Below are 18,473 nucleotides of genomic sequence, written 5' to 3'. Positions count from 1 at the left end.
CAATGTTCAGCTAATTTCCTCAGCGCTGCAACAAACACGGTAACAGATTCCCCCTCTTCTTGATTGCGTCTGTGGAATCTAAACCTTTCTGCGAGCATTAATGGTTTGGGTGAAAAATGCTGGGTCAGAACATCCACTGTTTCTGCATAGGTTTTGGTCCCCGGTTTGGTGGGCTGCAGCAGGTCACGCAACAAATTAAATGTCTTTGGACCCATCACTGACAAAAATGTGGGTACTACTTTATCATTAGCAATGTCATTTGCCAATACAAAATAGTCAAAACGTTCTGCATATGCACTCCACTGCTCCACGTGCTCATCAAAAGGGCCAATATTACCAACGACTCCTGCCATTTTCCTTTCAGGCTCCTGGTTATTAGCAATATCCTCTGACAATTCTTCCTCCTCAGACGGGTCCTCCCTCCGGTGATGTCACACGTCTCCTCTTCTTCTTTTTTTTTTTAAATTTCTCTTCACGCTATTCACAACAGACGCAGGCTGTGACGCGCCAAATGCTAACTAGCCGCGTTAGCTTCTCCTCAGTAAAACACCGCCACTCATAAAACGTGACTACACACACACATTCCAGACGTACCGCGCCTGTGGGATCTCAAACCACCTCGTCGCCACTTGTTATGTATGTCCCGTGATTTGTAAGTTTGTCTACGACCCATAAAGTAGACTGGCACGGAGCTATTTCTTAGCGTGTCTTTATTTCAGCCGGCACTTCAATACAACGACACAACATCCGGATTCCCATCATGCATTGCTTACAACTACGGCAAGTTGCGATGTCCAAAACATAACATCTAGTCTCTTACGTGAATGAGCTAAATAAGATTATTTGATATTTTACGGTAATGTGTCAATAATTTCACACATAAGTCGCTCCTGAGTATAAGTCGCACCCCCGGCCAAACTATGACAAAAACTGTGACTTATAGTCCGAAAAATACGGTAAATCCATTTCCTGCAATTCTAATTTCAACTAAACATCCTGCAGGGAATTCCAATTCTTCAAATGAATTTTGCACAAGCTTGTAATAACGTTCAGTAAGCAAATACAAACATGGAAGGCCTCTCGCTTCTATCCCACCCCTCCAATTGTCTTCCACAGCCTCCTCCCACAAAAGATGTCCTTCATGAATTTGGCCTCCTCAGATCACTGGGCGGCTCACTTCAGTCTGTCTCGAGGTCTCTGTCCAGCTGTACCCCCTTGACTTGGACTCTTCTCAGGTGCAGCGGTAAGACATTTCCATCAAAGCTTGTATTTTTAATAATGATAATCATTGCCTTCCGCCCGATTGTAGCTGAGATAGGCTCCAGCGCCCCCCGCGACCCCAAAGGGAATAAGCGGTAGAAAATGGATGGATGGATGGATTTCTTATGTTTTCATAGAAAAATGCAATATAATGACCACTACTTGTTTTTGAATGCACAGTATAGGCAAAGTCAACTCATCAGAATGCTGTTTGGCTTCTTTTTATTCTGTGTTGGACTCCTCTTCAACACAGGAACATGCTCCGCAGGTAAGGAACTTGCAGACATTAACTAATATTGAATAGTTTCCTTTCAACACAAAATATGTATTGTTTGGAGCCTAACATGTCAAAGTGTGTCCCGGTCAACTTCCTCGTCTCCGTTGCCAAACTCCTTGTGTGTTTTCACTCCCTTGACATGACATAACTGCATAATCTGTCAGCTCAGCTGTGTATCAAAGGGACCCTCCACATCCTGTCCAACTGCTGAGATGGACAAAGGGTGTAGAAATCCCGTTGACTTCCATGCCAAAATAGTCATAAATCATCACTGTGGGGCACGCTACAAAGAACTAGTGTGTTTCAGAGTGACAGAGGTTGGAAATTTTTGTATACGTGTCATCGTTTGAAAAGGAAAATCCGACGGTTGGTAGGATGAAGCCCCCCCGCCCCATGGTGATGCAGCCCCCCTAAAACTTTGGCCTGAATCAAAGCTTTTGATGCTCTTTGACTGGCCTCCCTGGTCTCACAGCGCCATGCCATTGACGACCTTTAACTAAATACTGTTTTGAGACAAGCGTGGCCAGAAGAAAAAGAATATGCCTCTGAAATGTCCACCTCAAATCAAGTACACAAAGAAAGGACTCTTTGATTTAGTTACTTTTGGGATAGACATGAGCAATTACCATGCTGCCTTGTTGGTTTTCTAATTGTGTGAATGCTCCAATGCGATTCAAACCATTCCACCTTCAACACATTCCACCAACCTGGAAATTTAAACTATCTTTTTTCCAAGTTAAAAAAAATTCCTGGTTTTCCAAAGCCCTGTTTCCACCCTTTTTTCTGGCGACTACTCCTCCCACATTTTTCAACGCATTTGAACCGTTCCACCGTCAAAGCATTCCTCTTAATCAGGACAAAAAACAAAGTTGTTTTTTGAACTGGAAATATTTACGGTTTCCCAGGAATTCCGTAATACCATTTCTCAATTCAACATGTTACTACTTCAACATTTCTCAACCGCTTTAAAAAAAATTCCAACATCAACTCATTCAGACCATTCAAGTTTTTTACCGTTTTCAAAAAAAAATCCCCTTGTTTCCTGAAATTCCCAAATTTAGGGGAAATTCCCATTGAAATCAATGGGATATTCTTCAAAGTTCCACAATTCCCACATTTTTCATCTGATTCAAACTGTTCCAACTTAAGAATATTCAGCCTATTTGGGAATTGTGTGCTCTACTTCAACAATTCTAAAAAAAAAAATACAGGATTTCAGTTCAACTTCAGCATTGGAGCATTCGCACGCAATTCCTTCAGGAATTGCCTCATCTAGTTATTTAATACTGTCCTATAACAAACAAAACACAATTTTTTTGGTGGTTTATTTTGTTTTTCTATTATTTAAACTTTGCCAAGAAAAAAAGAGTATATTTTTTAAATATTTGAACTCGACAATAATGCATATTTTTCAAAATATTTGTTTTATTTAATTCAATATATTTTATATTTTAACTAATATATTTCAAACATTTTTGGTTGACAGCTTTTTTTAATTTGAACTTTTCCAACATTGAAAATGGTTTTAATTGTTAATTATTTTCTAATATTATAACTAGGGGCGTCCCGATCTGATGTTCATATCGTATATTGGTCCAATATTAGCAAAAAAGATCACATTCACAACATCTATCCAACCATCCATTTTCTACTGCATTGCGTTTATTTGTCCAAAGCTGACTAGCCATGCGGCTGACACCTAAATATGCCCAATTAAGCACACAAGTGTGGTCTTTCCTTGTATTTTAGTCAAGTCATTACCAAAAGGTAAACATGGTAGGCTTTTGGCTACCAGGAGGTAGCAGCTACACAACAGCTAAGCACAATAATAAGCTAGACCAGGCCTGGAAAATGATTTTGATTCAGGGGGCCAAATTTAGAGAAAAAAAAGTGTCTGGGGGCCGGTATATCTATTTTTAGGAACATTAATACAAAACCTCACAATATCTGATTGAATGCTAAAAACGCTAAAAGACGGAATGGAAGTTTAAGTTTGATTTTTTTTTACTGAATAAGACACCCAGAATGTACATTAAAATAAAGAATGTGTAACTATGAACGATAAAACACTGAATATTGACAACATATGAACGTCACCTCCTCACGATCTACATATTTTTCAATCAAGCAAATCGCAACAAAAATGCAACAAACACAGCGAAATATGAAGGCGAAGGGTAAAGAATAAACCCACCTAAAATCCGATACATCTGATATATCACTAAGCTTTAGAACTTTGTTGTAAAAATCTCCTTCCGCGTCTGTCCCTGACACCCGCATTTCAGGCTGGCCGCTCTGGAAACACTCTGTGGAAACACTCCCCACCCACACTGCTTGGTGCCTTGTCTGAGCTGCTGTGACTTAGATGACCATAGTAACTAGTACATCATGCAAAAGCACAGATTCCAACCATTGAAACACTTTGTATAGTTTAAGACTTACGGTGATTTGAAAACATCACTGCACATCATAATGGCAGCTACAGTTTCCATCTTAAAGATCAAAAAAATTATTTGGGAATGTCCGGCGGGCCAGATTGAAAAGCTTAACGTAACGGGCTGCATGCGGACCCTGGGCATTAATTTGCCCAGGTTTGAGCTAGACGTACTTAGGTGTCCTTAAATGTACATTATTGCAGCCTGAAACAGCACATTTGTCAATATTGATAAATTATAGTTAAATGTTATTTACACATACAAAGTATCCAATGCAGACACATATTAGAAAGTATCCAGTAACAAACATTTCTGGATCATTCAACTTCCTGGGTCACGCCCTTAATTTAATGAATTATCATGGCCACTAAGTGTCACCAAAACACAAATTAACACTCTGCTTCAAAAACTTTTCAAATTTTATAACGTTAATAATTTCATTACCATTGTTCTCTGTTGGGCTAATTTCACTTGATCAAACCCTTTCTAACATTCCACACCATAAAGAAATACAAATAACTGTATTTTTTTTTCATACCTTGTTCTCTGTTTGACTAATTTAATTTGATCGAACCCTTTCTAACATTTCACACTACAAAAGTAATGTAAATATGTACTATGATTCCTGCTGGTATCGTATCGGGTGAATATTGGTATCGGCCAACAATCAAGGCTCCAAAATTGGGATCATATGGGAAGTGAAAGTCGGGACACCCTAACTATAAGACAAGGATGAACATTTTCTCCTTTTTTGTTAATGTATTATTTTTTAAACTGCAAAAGAAAAAGAAAAAATTCTCTTGTTTTTTTATTTTATATTTTAATACAACCAAGAATGCGGATTTGCATTTTTAGTTCATAGTTGTCTCTTTTTTTTTATATAGTTAATTCTATTATTTTTGTAAATATTTAAACTCTACCAAGAATAAATATTCTTCCCCCTTTTTTAGTTTATTTTATTTATATATATATATACCGGTATGTATGTATATATATATATATATATATATATATATATATATATATATATACCAATTTGTTTTTAATGAGCTGTTCTAATTTTGTAATTTCCCCCAAAAAGAAGATGATATGGCCTTCATATTCACGGTTATAGTGCTCCCTGCTGCTTTGGTTTGTAATTGTTGAAGTTTACTACTATGTTTTTGTTATGTAATATGGTTTATATACTATGTATGATGCATATAGCCTGTTGTTTTGCTCTCTAATGTTTGACTTTCACAGTATTTGTACCTAAAATTGAATATTTTACAAACCCCAAAACCAGTGAAGTTGGCACGCTGTGAAAATCGTAAATAAAAACAGGATACAATGATTTGCAAATCCTTTTCAACCTATATTCAATTGAATAGACTGCAAAGACAAGATACTTAACGTTCAAACTGGAAAACGTTGTTATTTTTTGCTCATTTGGAATTTGATGCCTGCAACATGTTTCTAAAAAGCTGGCACAAGTGGCAAAAAAGCCAGAGAAAGTTGAGGAATGCTCACCAAACTCTTATTTGGAAAATCCCACAGGTGAACAGGCTAATTGGGAACAGGTGGGTGCCATAATTGGGTAAAACAGCAGCTTCCATGAAATGCCCAGTCATTCACAAACAAGGATAAGGCGAGGGTCACCACTTTTTGAACAAATGCGTGAGCAAATTGTCGAACAGTTTAAGAACAACATTTCTCAATGAGCTATTGCAAGGAAGTTAGGGATTTCACCATCTACGGTCCATAATATCATCAAAAGGTTCAGAGAATCTGGAGAAATCACTGCACGTAACGATGATATTACGGACCTTGGATCCCTCAAGCGGTACTGTATCAAAAACCGACATCAGTGTGTAAAGGATATCACCACATGGGCTCAGGAACACTTCAGAAAACCACTGTCAGTAACCACAGTTAGTTGCTACATCTTTAAGCGTAAGTTAAAACTCTACTATGCAAAGCGAAAGCCATTTTTCAACAACAGCCAGAAACGTAGTTGAACTGTAGTCCAGACATGTCTCCTTTTGAAAATTTGTGGCTCAATATGAAGCCTAAAATACCACAACGGAGACCCCGGACTGTTGAACAACTTAAGCAGTACATCAAGAAAGAATGGGAAAGAATTCCACCTGAAAAACTAAAAAAATTGGTCTCCTCAGTTTCCAAACGTTTACTGAATGTTGTTAAAAGGAAAGGCCATGTAACACAGTGGTAAAAATGCCCCTGTGCCAACTTGTTAGCAATGTGTTGCTGCCATTAAATTCGAAGTTAATGATTATTTGCAAAAAAAAAAAATTACCGGTAAGTGTCTATGTTTGAACATTAAATATCTTGTCTTTGCAGTCTATTTAATTGAATATAAGTTGAAAAGGATTTGCAAATCATTGTATTCTGCCAACTTTATTGGTTTTGTAATTTATTGTTCCTTTTCTCCCTTATTAGCACAACCAGAGCTGAGGATCACAACAATAATGGTGAGTTTTCTGTCATTCCTAATAACGCTGCATGTACAATCAGGGGCGCCGCTAGGGATTTTGGGCCCCATGAAAAGAATCTTTACAGGGCCCCCAACACAGTGTCATTATTTTTTCTGTATTATAATTTCATCATCATTAGGGGCCTCTCTGGGTCCCCCTCCATCATAGGCCCCTAGAATCCGTCTCCTTTACCCCCCCTTTTCGGCGCCCTTGTGTACAATAAATCACCGTTGAATTATCTGCTTCCTTTGACTGTGCAGCAAGAGCCTTACACAATGCCCCAAGGCTCCCAGCTGGAAGGGTTCTGCATGGACCTGCTGTCTGAAGTAGCCAAGAAGGTGGGCTTCAAGTACAAAGTGCACCTGGTTAAAGATGGCTCCTATGGCAGGCAGGATGACAACGGACACTGGAACGGAATGGTCGGCGAAGTCGTGAGAGGGGTGAGAAGCGAAAAACCCTCAATAAAGGAGTTGCTGCTGCAAGGCTTCATCTTTTGGCAGGAAGCCGACCTGGCCATAGCGCCGCTGACCCTCACGGCGGCTCGGGAGAAGGCGGTCGGGATGACCAAACCCTTCATGCAGACGGGAATAAGCATCCTGATGAGGAAAGACATCTCCGAGGGAACTGGCTTCTTCGATTTCCTCGCCCCCTTTTCAGCCAAGACATGGGCTGGCATCATTGTTGCATACCTGGCAACCGCCGCTTGCCTCTCCATCGTGTCCAGGTGGGTGGAGAAACATCAAATAGAAATGATCTGTTACAGGGTCAAACTAGGTAGGTAGGTCTTTATTGTCATTGCACAAGTACAACAAAACTTTGTTTTCAGCACAAACCTGTTCAAGATTAGACAAACAAACAGTGTACAGTAGAGATGCGCGGATAGGCAATTATTTCATCCGCAACCGCATCACAAAAGTTGTCAACCATCCGCCATCCACCCGAACTAACATTTAATCAAAACCGCACCCGCCCGCCATCCGCCACCCACCCGTTGTTATATATCTAATATAGACGATGCAAGGCATTAGTGAGGTTATAAAGCTTTTGCCTGTTAAAGAAAGGAGACTGATCCAATGCAGCAGAGACATTCAATGCGTGCCACGCTGTCACAGCCCAGACGCACACCAGTGCGCAATCATCTGGGAGCCGCGCTGAGCGCACCTCCAAGCGCGCTCGCGCCACTCAAACTGCTGCAGGCAGCTGCGTTCTATCTTGTTTTAACATCCTGTGGCACTCTTCTGGGATCACGGCGGACGAAACTGCTCATGCTCAGGGTGTTTGTGGAGGTTCGGGGGTTTTGCACAAATGTGATGCACCATGTTAGATGTCCCGGTTTTGTGACTGTCGTAGACATAAACAGCGTCGCAGCTCTTGCAAATCACGTAGCCAGCATTACTATCATCCTGATTTACAACCTCATAAAAACGAGTCCACGCTGAACTTTTCTGGCCTTTTTTTCCCCTGGTCTTTAGTATTCCCTTTTTTAGTTTGTCGCGTACCACGTTTGCTGCCGGCGTTGCCATCTCTTTTTTTTTTTCTTCTTCTGTTGTGGCATGCTGCAGGTGCCTGCTCGTTTTTCGTATGTGGGTAACAACATTTAACTACGGTATGTATATATATTTCCGAATTGGTTTAACTGCCACCCGCCTGAATCTATTTAAAATCTAATTTTCTTTAATTTCAACCGCCCGACCCGACCCGCGGATAAAATCTAATTTTTTTTTATTTCAACCGCCCGACCCGCAGATAATCCGCGGACTCCGCGGTTGTGTCCGCAAACCGCGCATCTCTAGTGTACAGGGTTACAGAACAGGAACGCTGATGGGTTGCCACAAGATGCCCCGTAAAAGATGTGAAAAAGGTAAACGCTGGGGGAGGATGAGTAAAAAAACAAACTACTCAATTTTTGTTTCATCTGACATCACATAGACAAAGATAAGACCTTCTGGAGGAAAGTTCTGGAAAAAAAACTAAAAAAACATTATTATCGGATATTGTCTGATGAATTTTGAGGGGAAAAAAACGAATTACCATTTAGTAATGAAGCAGTAACCTAGCAAAATGTGGAAAGAGTGAATCGCTGTGAATACCTTCCGGTGCATCCGGAAAGTATTCACAAGTATTCATGAGTTATGAAGGTTGTGTTTTTTTCCAGAGTCAGCCCGTGTGAGTGGCGTCGTCCTCGGAGTGAAGACAACACCTTCAGCCTTGCCTACAGTCTTTGGTACGCAGTCGGGGCGCTGACTCTGCAAGGTAAGGCGCATAATCTGACGTTTTTTCTGTGTTTTCTCTGCATGTGACGTCTTTCCTCCTGTCGCCTGCAGGTGCCGGTCCGCACCCCCGAGCACTCTCCGGCCGGGTCGTCTGCTGCAGCTGGTGGTTAGCCGCCGTGGTCATCCTGGCTTGTTATTTCTCCAACCTCAGCTCCTCGAAGAGCCCCGAGTCCACTCAGCTGACGGTGAAAGGCTTCCAGGACTTGGCCAATCAGGATGTGATCCAGTATGGATGCCTGAGCGCATCCTCCACTCTGGCTTTCTTCAAGGTGTGTTATGATGAACTCCTCCTCCTTGCTTCTACAAACCCCAAAACCAGTGAAGTTGGCACGTTGTACAAATCACAAATAAAAACAAAATACAATGATTTGCAAATCCTTTTCAACCTATATTTAATTGAATAGACTGCAAAGACAAGATATTTAACGTTCGAACTGGAAAACTAAATTTTTGGCAAATATTATCTCATTTGGAATTTGATGCCTGCAACATGTTTCAAAAAAGCTGGCACAAGTGGCAAAAAAGACTGAGAAGGTTGAGGAATGCTCATCAAACACTTATTTGGAACATCCCAGGTGAACAGGCTAATTGGGAACAAGTGGGTGGCATGAAATGTTCAGTAATTCACAAACAAGGATGGGGCGAGGGTCACCACTTTGTGAACAAATGCGTGAGCAAATCGTCAAACAGTTTAAGAACAACATTTCTCAACCAGCTATTGCAATGAATTTAGGGATTTCACCATCTACGGTCCATAATATCATCAAAAGGTTCAGAGAACGTAAGCGATGATATTACGGACTTTCGATCCCTCAGGGGGTACTGCATCAAAAAGCGACATCAGTGTGTAAAGGATATCACCACATGGGCTCAGGAACACTTCAGAAAACCACTGTCAGTAACAACAGTTCGTCGCTACATCTGTAAGTGCAAGTTAAAACGCTACTATGCAAAGCGAAAGCCATTTATCAACAACACCCAGAACTGCCGCTGGCTTCGCTGGGCACAAGCTCATCTAAAATGGACTGATGCAAAGTGTAAAAGTGTTCTGTGATCTGACGAGTCCACATTTCAAATCGTTTTGGAAACTGTGGACGTCGTGTCCTCCGGAACAAAGAGGAAAAGAACCATCCGGATTGTTATAGGCGCAAAGTTCAAAAGCCAGCATCTGTGATGGTATGGGGGTTTATTAGTGCCCAAGGCATGGGTAACTTACACATCTGTGAAGGCCCAGTGACGTGCGGTGAGGTACATGGCTGGTGAGGCACTGACTTCATCACAGTCAGATTTACAAACATATGAACCCTAAAGAGTATCTTATTCACCATTTGATTGGCAGCAGTTAACGGGTTATGTTTAAAAGCTCATACCAGCATTCTTCCCTGCTTGGCACTCAGCATCAAGGGTTGGAATTGGAGGTTAAATCACCAAAAATTATTCCCGGGCGCGGCGCCGCTGCTGCCCACTGCTCCACTCACCTCCCAGGGGGTGATCAAGGGATGGGTCAAATGCAGAGGACAAATTTCACCACACCTAGTGTGTGTGTGACAATCATTGGTACTTTAACTTAACTTTAACTTTACACATACAAACTATAGCACACAAAAAAGCACATTTAATTAAAAAAACGTTATTATGGTCTTACCTTTACTTATAAGTGCGGGAACAGTGGTGTTCGTGTTGGAGGAGTTGTGAATGAATGAAATATGAAATCAGTGCTGCAGTCTGAAGGTGTACCTAATGTTGTGTCCCTGCAGTCGTTCACGGCTCCTCCGGCGCGAGCATTGTTGTTTTTGCACTTTTTGGCTTCTTGTTAAGTGACTTTTTTTGGGTGGATTCGATCTTTCATGTGAAGGGTTTGGGTGTGGGCTTTGGTTGGTGTGGCGCTCCCGTCGGGGGGTGCATTCTGCGGCGGGGGTGCATTAACTGGCACCAGGAGGCGGGATTACTGCGAGCCTCACACTGTGCGTCTTTGCAGCAGTTTTATGATTGCTCAGCACAAGAAATACGTTACACACATACAGTTGTTGACAAAATACACTGTACATTATATACCTCAGCTAACTAAACTATGGAAATGTATAATATAGTTCATATAGCAATATGGTCTCACTGCACAGCAGGCCAGCAGTTAGCCGAGTCCGCAATCCATGTTGAGGCACAACTGAGTGACGTGCCTCAACTGGCTGCTGATCACCGCACCGTCTCTTCTCAGTATTTGAACGGCAAATGTGAAAATTCAGCGATTTTGAATAAAAATAATCTAAAACTGGTGAAGTTAAATGGAAAATAACTTTATAGTATAATCACTGAATACATATAACAATTTAATTAATTTTTTTTCTTTTTACATTTTTTTTCTTTCCATGATGGCAGGTGAGGCCCCGCGTTATCATGGACACCCCTGCTTATTTCAGCAAGACAATGCCAAGCCACGTGTTACAACAGCATGGCTTCATAGTAAAAGAGTGCGGGTACTAGACTGGCCTGCCTGTAGTCCAGACCTGTCTCCCATTGAAAATGTGTGGTGCAATATGAAGCCTAAAATATCACAAGGGAGACCCCGGACTGTTGAACAATTAAGCTGTACACCAAGCAAGAATGAGAAAGAATTCCACCTGAAAAGCTTCAAAAATTGGTCTCCTCAGTTCCCAAACAAGTGTTGTTAAAAGGAAAGGCCATGTAACACAGTTGTACAAATTCCCCTGTGCCAACTTGTTTGCAATGTGTTGCTGACATTAAATTCTAAGTTAATGATTATTTGCAACAACAAAAAATGTTTCTCAGTTCGAACATTAAATATTTTGTCTTTGCAGTCCATTCAATTGAATAGAAGTTGAAAAGTATTTGCCAATCATTGTATTCTGTTTTTACTTACGAATTACCAGAGGTGTGGACTCGAGTCACATGACTTGGACTCGAGTCAGACTCGAGTCATGAATTTGATGACTTTAGACTCGACTTGACAAAATGTGAAGAGACTTGCAACTCGACTTAGACTTTAACATCAATGACTTGTGACTTCACTTGGACTTGAGCCTTTTGATTTGACATGACTTGACATGACTTGCCACTTTCCCCAGAATCCAAAGCTTAAAAAGTTATTTGGGAGCGCTTCGTATTTTTCATTTTCTTCGTCTGTCTATCAGCGTGTTATTCCTGTCAGCTGGTGTGCTGTCAGTACAACAGCCAATCAAATTAGATATACGTTGTTTTCATCACACAGCATTCATCCAATCAAATTGCAGGACAACCAATGAACTAGAGTTGTCCAACAACGTGCCAGTGATAAACAATTATGTTAAAGTTGGTTTCGTTCGGGTATAAAAACTACGACTTGGTCAACAAAAAACGAATTGCGGTATGCAAATCACGCAGTTCGAATATTACAGACGGAGACGCAACAACTTCCAACTTCGTTCGACATTTGAAGTTGCACAAAGAAGGGTAAGTTCTGAATGTAAGATAATGTTTATTGGCTAAGTAACGTGACTTTTATTTGCTGTGTAGTTAAATCAGTGAGGCTGCAAACTCACTGCTAACGTTATAATCATAGACATCTTATAAGTAGACGCAGCATCGAGCGCTACTGCCTACTGGCGCAGACGAGGCGCGTGGCCGCCATCTTGGAGTGGTGATCCGCTCCACTCAGTGCAATTAATTTGGCAGGAGCAATGAACTGTCAGCGCATTTAATTCATTTTACCTCACTGAATACGACTGATTTTCACCCCCTTTTTTGTCATACGTGTAGCCATGATAACAGACACATGTTTTGGCGTGTTTTATTATTCATAGTTTGCTTAACAGTAATATAATATTCTTATACACTATAAATGACCAGACGTCCGAGATCAAAACTGGGAATATAATCCCAGAGAAGGGGGAAAAAAACGGTAATCTATTTTTAAATTGAAGAAACAATATGATTAGGTTATATATACATATGTGTGTATCCTACATAAACAATGTATGAATACATTAGATATCTATATATCTTAGGGACCTATAGACTGTATCTCTGTTGCTTCAGCAGCAGAGAGTTTGTTCTGTCTTGACACTTTGTATTGATATTTTCTATTACATTCTTCCCTTAAATGATCATGTTTGCAGTGATTGTTTTATATGTATTATTTTATGTAAGTCGCTTTGGATAAAAGCGTCTGCCAAATACTTAAACATATATAAACACCTGAAAGTCTTCATATCAGCTAAAACCACCAATCTGTTTCACTGGATTCAGAATAAAACCAAATTCTGTTCAACCCAACAATGTTAGTATTTGAATATTGTTACTTGAAGACTGATTCCTGGTTACAATTATACTGTTAAGAAAGTATTGTCTTATACTTTGCCTAAAATGAGAATGCATCATAATCAGTGGCGGCTGGTGAATTTTGTTTTAGGTGGGGCTGAAAGTTTGTAAACCAAACCCCTGTAGGGGTGTCATCCTCCCCCAGAAGATTTCTTTGTGATTTTCACATACAAATATTGAAGATCTTTGATCCTTCTCAACTCTGTGGTAATATTATTTTCATAAAATACAACCAATAGTACGTTAATGTTAAATCTCACTTGTGAAAAGTAATCCCCCGATTCCTATTTTCAACAGTCTGCTCATTTGAGCAGGAAAACGGTGAACACCACCATCTTTGTTTTCTACCTGTCATCTGTCAGTTTCGGCTGCTCGCCGGCTCCTCATCAGCACTTCAAGATGGCGGCCAAATTGCTCACGTCACAGCAACCAATGCTGCGTCTACTTATAAGATGTCTATGGTTATAACGTCATTGCAAACACGGCAATCTGTTGCGTCCACTGCAGTTTGCTACCTTATTCATACTTTTTGTCAAGTGATTTTTTTTTAAGCAGGGTTTCATGAGGTACCTATACATAACGTTACGTTAGTCAATGTATCACACACAGTAACGTAACGTTAGACGGCAGTCAGCAGCACCGCGTATTTTAGCCACCTACAAAAAGACAAACCTAGTCAAATAAAGGTCAGTTAAAATGTATACTATATTAAGAATATGTGTACATATTGCATAGGGTCCTGACATCTAAAAAGTACAACTCTGTTCATTGTTATGTTCATATATTTGTTATGTTTTTCATGTGTACGCACACATAAACACACATACAGTATGAGATGAGATCAATGAGATAAGGTAAGAACAGGATAGAAACTGCTGTGGAACTAGTTACAATGCAATATGCCATGGAAATACAATGTTAACACTTGTGCAAATAAGGACAGTTGCACTTGTTTTTTTTTCAAATGTGTTTATTCTGTAAAGGAATGAGTTACATGTTTAAAATGACTGGTTAATAGTGCTATTTTGAAGTGCAATGTCAGCACTATCTTTTTCCCTGCAATTTCAAATGCACTTGTTTTAATAAATAAATACAGCGTTTTAAAAGCATACACAATCTGTGTAAATATATTAGTCTGTGGTTAAATGACTTGAAAGGACTCGAAACTCAAAATGCTGGACTTGGGACTTGACTTGAGACTTTCCAGTCTTGACTTTGGACTTGACTCGGACTTGCCCTGTCTTGACTCGGGACTTGACTCGAGACTTGAGGGTAAAGACTTGAGACTTACTTGTGACTTGCAAAGCAATGACTTGGTCCCACCTCTGCGAATTACACAATGTGCCAACTTCACTGGTTTTGGCGTCTTGTATCTTCTCTTTTCCTCTCTTTCGGACAGAATTCCGACAACCCGGTGTATCGCAGGATTTATGAGCACATGGAGCGAAGTGAAAGTTTTGTGTCATCCATGGATGAAGGCATCCAGCGGGCAAAAGAGGGCAACTTTGCCTTCATAGGAGAGTCCGTCTCTCTTGACTTGGCCGTGGCGCGTCATTGTGATCTGGTCAGAACACATGAGGTGGTCGGCATGAGGGGATACAGCATAGCTGCCACGCTTGGTGAGACTATTTAACATTCTCAACAACACCCGCCAAGGCTTTAACATGAATGGTGTTGGGTAACTAGGGGTGTCCCGATCTGATATTGATCTCTAATATCAGTCAAAAAAAACCAAACAGTATCGGATTAACATATTAAATTGTAGTTTTTTTCAAAAATAGTACTATTATGTATAATAATAGCACTAAAAATAATACACTTTAATAAGAGTAAGAATAAAACATTTTATTTAGTATCTATCCACTGTGTATATAACAATAGGAAATCATCTCTATGGTAAAAATATAGATTTTTAAAATAAATCTTATTACAATATATTGTATTTCTCCACAGTAAAAGTGTTACTTTCAGATCATTTACAAGCAACGTTCCCTCTAAGGTGCGCGCCTGCGCAATTGCGCACTGCTCAAGCGTCCTCTGCGCACAGCAAATATATGCCGCGCACCAAATCAAATACCATCTGAATTCTAAACAAAATAAACATATAATTTATTCTGTATAATTTTGCAATGCAACTCTGAGTGACAGTGACAACAAGCAGCCCTAACGGTGTTCGTCAACACCGTTCAATTGAACACCGTTCAATTATTATAACGTCTATCTTCGAGGACAGGAATTATATCGATCACTTTATTGAGCAAAACTGTTTATATTCGGCCATAACCACACCAAAAACATGAGTAAAAAACTTCTCTCTCGAAAAACTAGTCATTTTCTGCCGTACAAACCAGGCCAAAACCAACTTGTCATCTGTCACCAACACGCATAGCACTAAGCCACTGGTGCGTTTAAGGCCACACAAAAAGTCGGACAACTCAAACACCACACAAAGTTACACTATGACTCCCCAGTCATATGTGTGCTTAGTCTACTGTCATTTATTATTAATGTTAATGTATTGATATTAATCATGGAATGTTGTTACTAGAGAAAGTTACAGGAATGCACACTTCATCCTATGCTTACATTTCATTGTGCAACATGAGGATGTTTAAGGGGAACTAAATGTGATCTCTGAAAGGGGTACAAATGATTTCCAAAGCAGGACCCCCACCCAGACATATTGTACAACACTAATCCATAGCTTACGAAAAACAAGATTTCTTTTATTTTCATTACAAGTGGGCCAAATCACTAATATTATAAAATAATCTCATGAAAATGACTCTTCTCATTTGAGTGTTATAATAAAAGATTGGTTTGAGACAGGTGTGCTGCTGGTATTGCCACGTGTGATGTTGCTCACATGTGCTCCACTGAATGCTCAGGGAGTTTTTGTGTTTGCTCACACACATGAACAATTAGAGGGAACATTGTTTACAAGTCCTATATTTTGTTACAGGTTCTCCAATCCTCAAGAACCTGAGCGTTGCCATCCTGCAGTTGAGCGAGGCGGGTGAGCTGGCCTATCTTCAGAGTAAATGGTGGGCCAGCAGCTGCATGCTGGACAAAGCCAAGTCCACAGCTGTGCAGCCGCACAGTCTCAAGGGCATGTTTGTGGTTCTTGCACTGGGCCTGACGCTGGGAGCCCTGCTGGCCGTCCTGGAGCTCTCCTCCCGGAGTCGCAGCAATGCGGCAGAGCAGAAGGTAGGTGCTCAATGACATCACTCAAGGAATCACAATCCTGAGCTCGCAGTGCAACAGTCATATACAATTAGTATATTATTATATACTGTGTTTTACTACATCCTGCACACAGACAACTTTCTGCCGGGTCCTGACTGAGGAGCTCAGCTTGCGTTTTAGGAGCAAGAATGCAAACGGAGCTGAAGAGCCTGCCGACGATAAAGATACAGACAAGGCATAGACGCATCCTTCATATAGCTTCTTTTCCTTCTCATTTGACACGACCACTAACTGTAGTTTTACATAGCGAACCTTTATATAAAAATAACTGACATTCACAATGGTAGTTAAATAGCAATTAACAACTCTCACTGATATGCATAAAATATGCAAACATCGCAGTACGCAAACAAGATTAAAAGTGTCTGAAAAGTGTGTTTTGGAGCTGCTTTTGTGCATCTGATTTACTTGGACATGCTCCTCGTTAATTCCGAACTCTAAGTTTTTGACGAAGTGAGCAAAAAAAAAAAGAAAGAATTCTGAAATGATGATTTTGTCTTTGACGCCATCCGTCTATTTTAGGGCAACTTTAAGGATTCTGTCACATCCTCAAGACATCTTGACCCGACCTAGCTTATCCTTGTCATCATGAGCCCCTTTCACACAGCCGCATAAAAGTTAAAAAGTTAAAGTACCACTGATAGTCACACACACTAGGTGTGGTGAAATTACCCTCTGCATTTGACCCATCCCCATGTTGCAGCAGTGGTGGCCGCGCTCGGGAATCATTTTGGTGATTTAACCCCCAATTCCAACCCTTGATGCTGAGTGCCAAGCAGGGAGGTAATGGGTTCCATTTTTATAGTCTTTGGTATGACTCGGCTAGGGTTTGCACTCACGACCTACCGATCTGCTCAGTGGCCACTCTAACCACAAGGCCACTGAGCATAACCCCAGGGTCGTGTATAGAGAGAATGGACAAATAAACCGTGTGAGGCTGTGCAATTGAGTCGTTCTGACGAAAGTTTTCCTGACAAAATAAACCAAAATAATAAGTCTAAATATCGTTCTAAATATACTCCAATAAAACATGCTTTTATTTTGCGAGGTATTTTTGGGGCATTTTTCGGTATTTGATGCACTCCTCCACTGCAGTCATGCAGTGTTTAGTGTCCAGCAGCTCTCTAACACAATTGCATACGTTTCCCGCAACCCAGAAAGGAGAAAAATATGGGAAGTGAAGGTTATCATACTTTCCAAACATTTTATTTTCTTAAAATACTTAAATTTCTGCTTGACGTATGGTTTTACAGCAAGTTATCCATCAAAATGACAATACATTTTAATGTAAAATTTCCGATGTTTTTTTAACAGCATATTACTGTAAATTGAAAAAAACTCTACCACTGTTTTTTTACAGGAAATTCTGTTGACTGAGCTGCCAGTGTTATTACTGTATGATCTATGGTTGTGATTTTTACTGTTAATGGTAAAACAGTATCACAGTTTTTTTAACGGTAAAAATTTGGCAGCTCAGTTGCCAGAATAAAGTAAAAACGATGGTAAAGTTTTTCCATTTACCATTATGTGTGGCCAATTGTATGTATATGTGTATATAAAAACTATATATAATAATCAAATGCATAGGCAAATTCATATATAATTCGTTGTTACAAGCGACCCTCTGAGGGCAGCCATAACTACAATGTGGCCCTCAATGAAAATAAGTTTGACAACCCTGCTCTAGAGTTTTTAAGAATCAGCTGCAAAAATCTCTCTCAAGTTTTTTGAAGTGAACCCAAATGATGAAAAAGAGAGGACCAAGAATGGAACCTTGAGGAACACCACTATAACTAAATAGGTTGAACAAATGACTACTGACTGCATCTGAAGTAAACAAGCTACAGCAACACCTTAGTTACATAAATGACATTACTGAAAAACAAAAACAGAGAGTACTTAAAAGGGTCCCTTGAGGAATGCCTCAGTTGCGTAAAATCACAAGTTTGGACCGCAGTGTTCTATGTTTGCTCGCAGAGTTAAAATGTCAATACAAAGATCTGCCAAGGGGATTACAGTGGTCCAAGTTTCTCGATACACTGCAAATTTGCCACTTGCCAAGATTCAACATTTTATTTCTAGAAATGTCCCTAGTTTTAGGAGCTTTTTAATTATTTTTAGTCAATGACTTTATATCCTAATTGAAATTTTAGCATGAATATCTATATTTTTTAATTCTAGTTTAGAAATGATC

General features: G+C 40.1%; 1 protein-coding gene across 1 annotated transcript; it reads left to right on the top strand.

Annotated features, from left to right (window-relative positions):
* Nucleotides 1-1,128: 1,128 nt before the first annotated feature.
* LOC133586863 (probable glutamate receptor) lies at nt 1,129-16,648 on the top strand. Its single transcript, XM_061939316.1, has 10 exons — nt 1,129-1,243; nt 1,441-1,528; nt 6,412-6,443; nt 6,707-6,886; nt 6,947-7,170; nt 8,602-8,699; nt 8,771-8,988; nt 14,433-14,652; nt 15,996-16,240; nt 16,353-16,648. Exons 2-10 carry the CDS (start codon nt 1,465-1,467, stop codon nt 16,458-16,460), a joined length of 1,389 nt encoding a protein of 462 aa, XP_061795300.1. The 5' UTR covers nt 1,129-1,243; nt 1,441-1,464; the 3' UTR covers nt 16,461-16,648.
* Nucleotides 16,649-18,473: the final 1,825 nt, after the last annotated feature.

This window comes from Nerophis lumbriciformis, linkage group LG03 (assembly GCF_033978685.3).
Source record: "Nerophis lumbriciformis linkage group LG03, RoL_Nlum_v2.1, whole genome shotgun sequence".
Classification (NCBI taxonomy): Eukaryota; Metazoa; Chordata; class Actinopteri; order Syngnathiformes; family Syngnathidae; genus Nerophis; species Nerophis lumbriciformis.
The sequence above is the reverse complement of the archived record's forward strand: the minus strand, read 5'-3'. Positions and strand labels throughout refer to the sequence as shown.

Bases quoted from the DNA above. Each gene is read 5' to 3' on its own strand.
- LOC133586863 (XM_061939316.1), top strand. From the start codon at position 1,465: ATGCTGTTTGGCTTCTTTTTATTCTGTGTTGGACTCCTCTTCAACACA. The intron at 1,529-6,411 runs GTAAGGAACTTG...CTCCCTTATTAG, and splicing joins CACAGGAACATGCTCCGCAG to CACAACCAGAGCTGAGGATC. The intron at 14,653-15,995 runs GTGAGACTATTT...ATTTTGTTACAG, and splicing joins CAGCATAGCTGCCACGCTTG to GTTCTCCAATCCTCAAGAAC.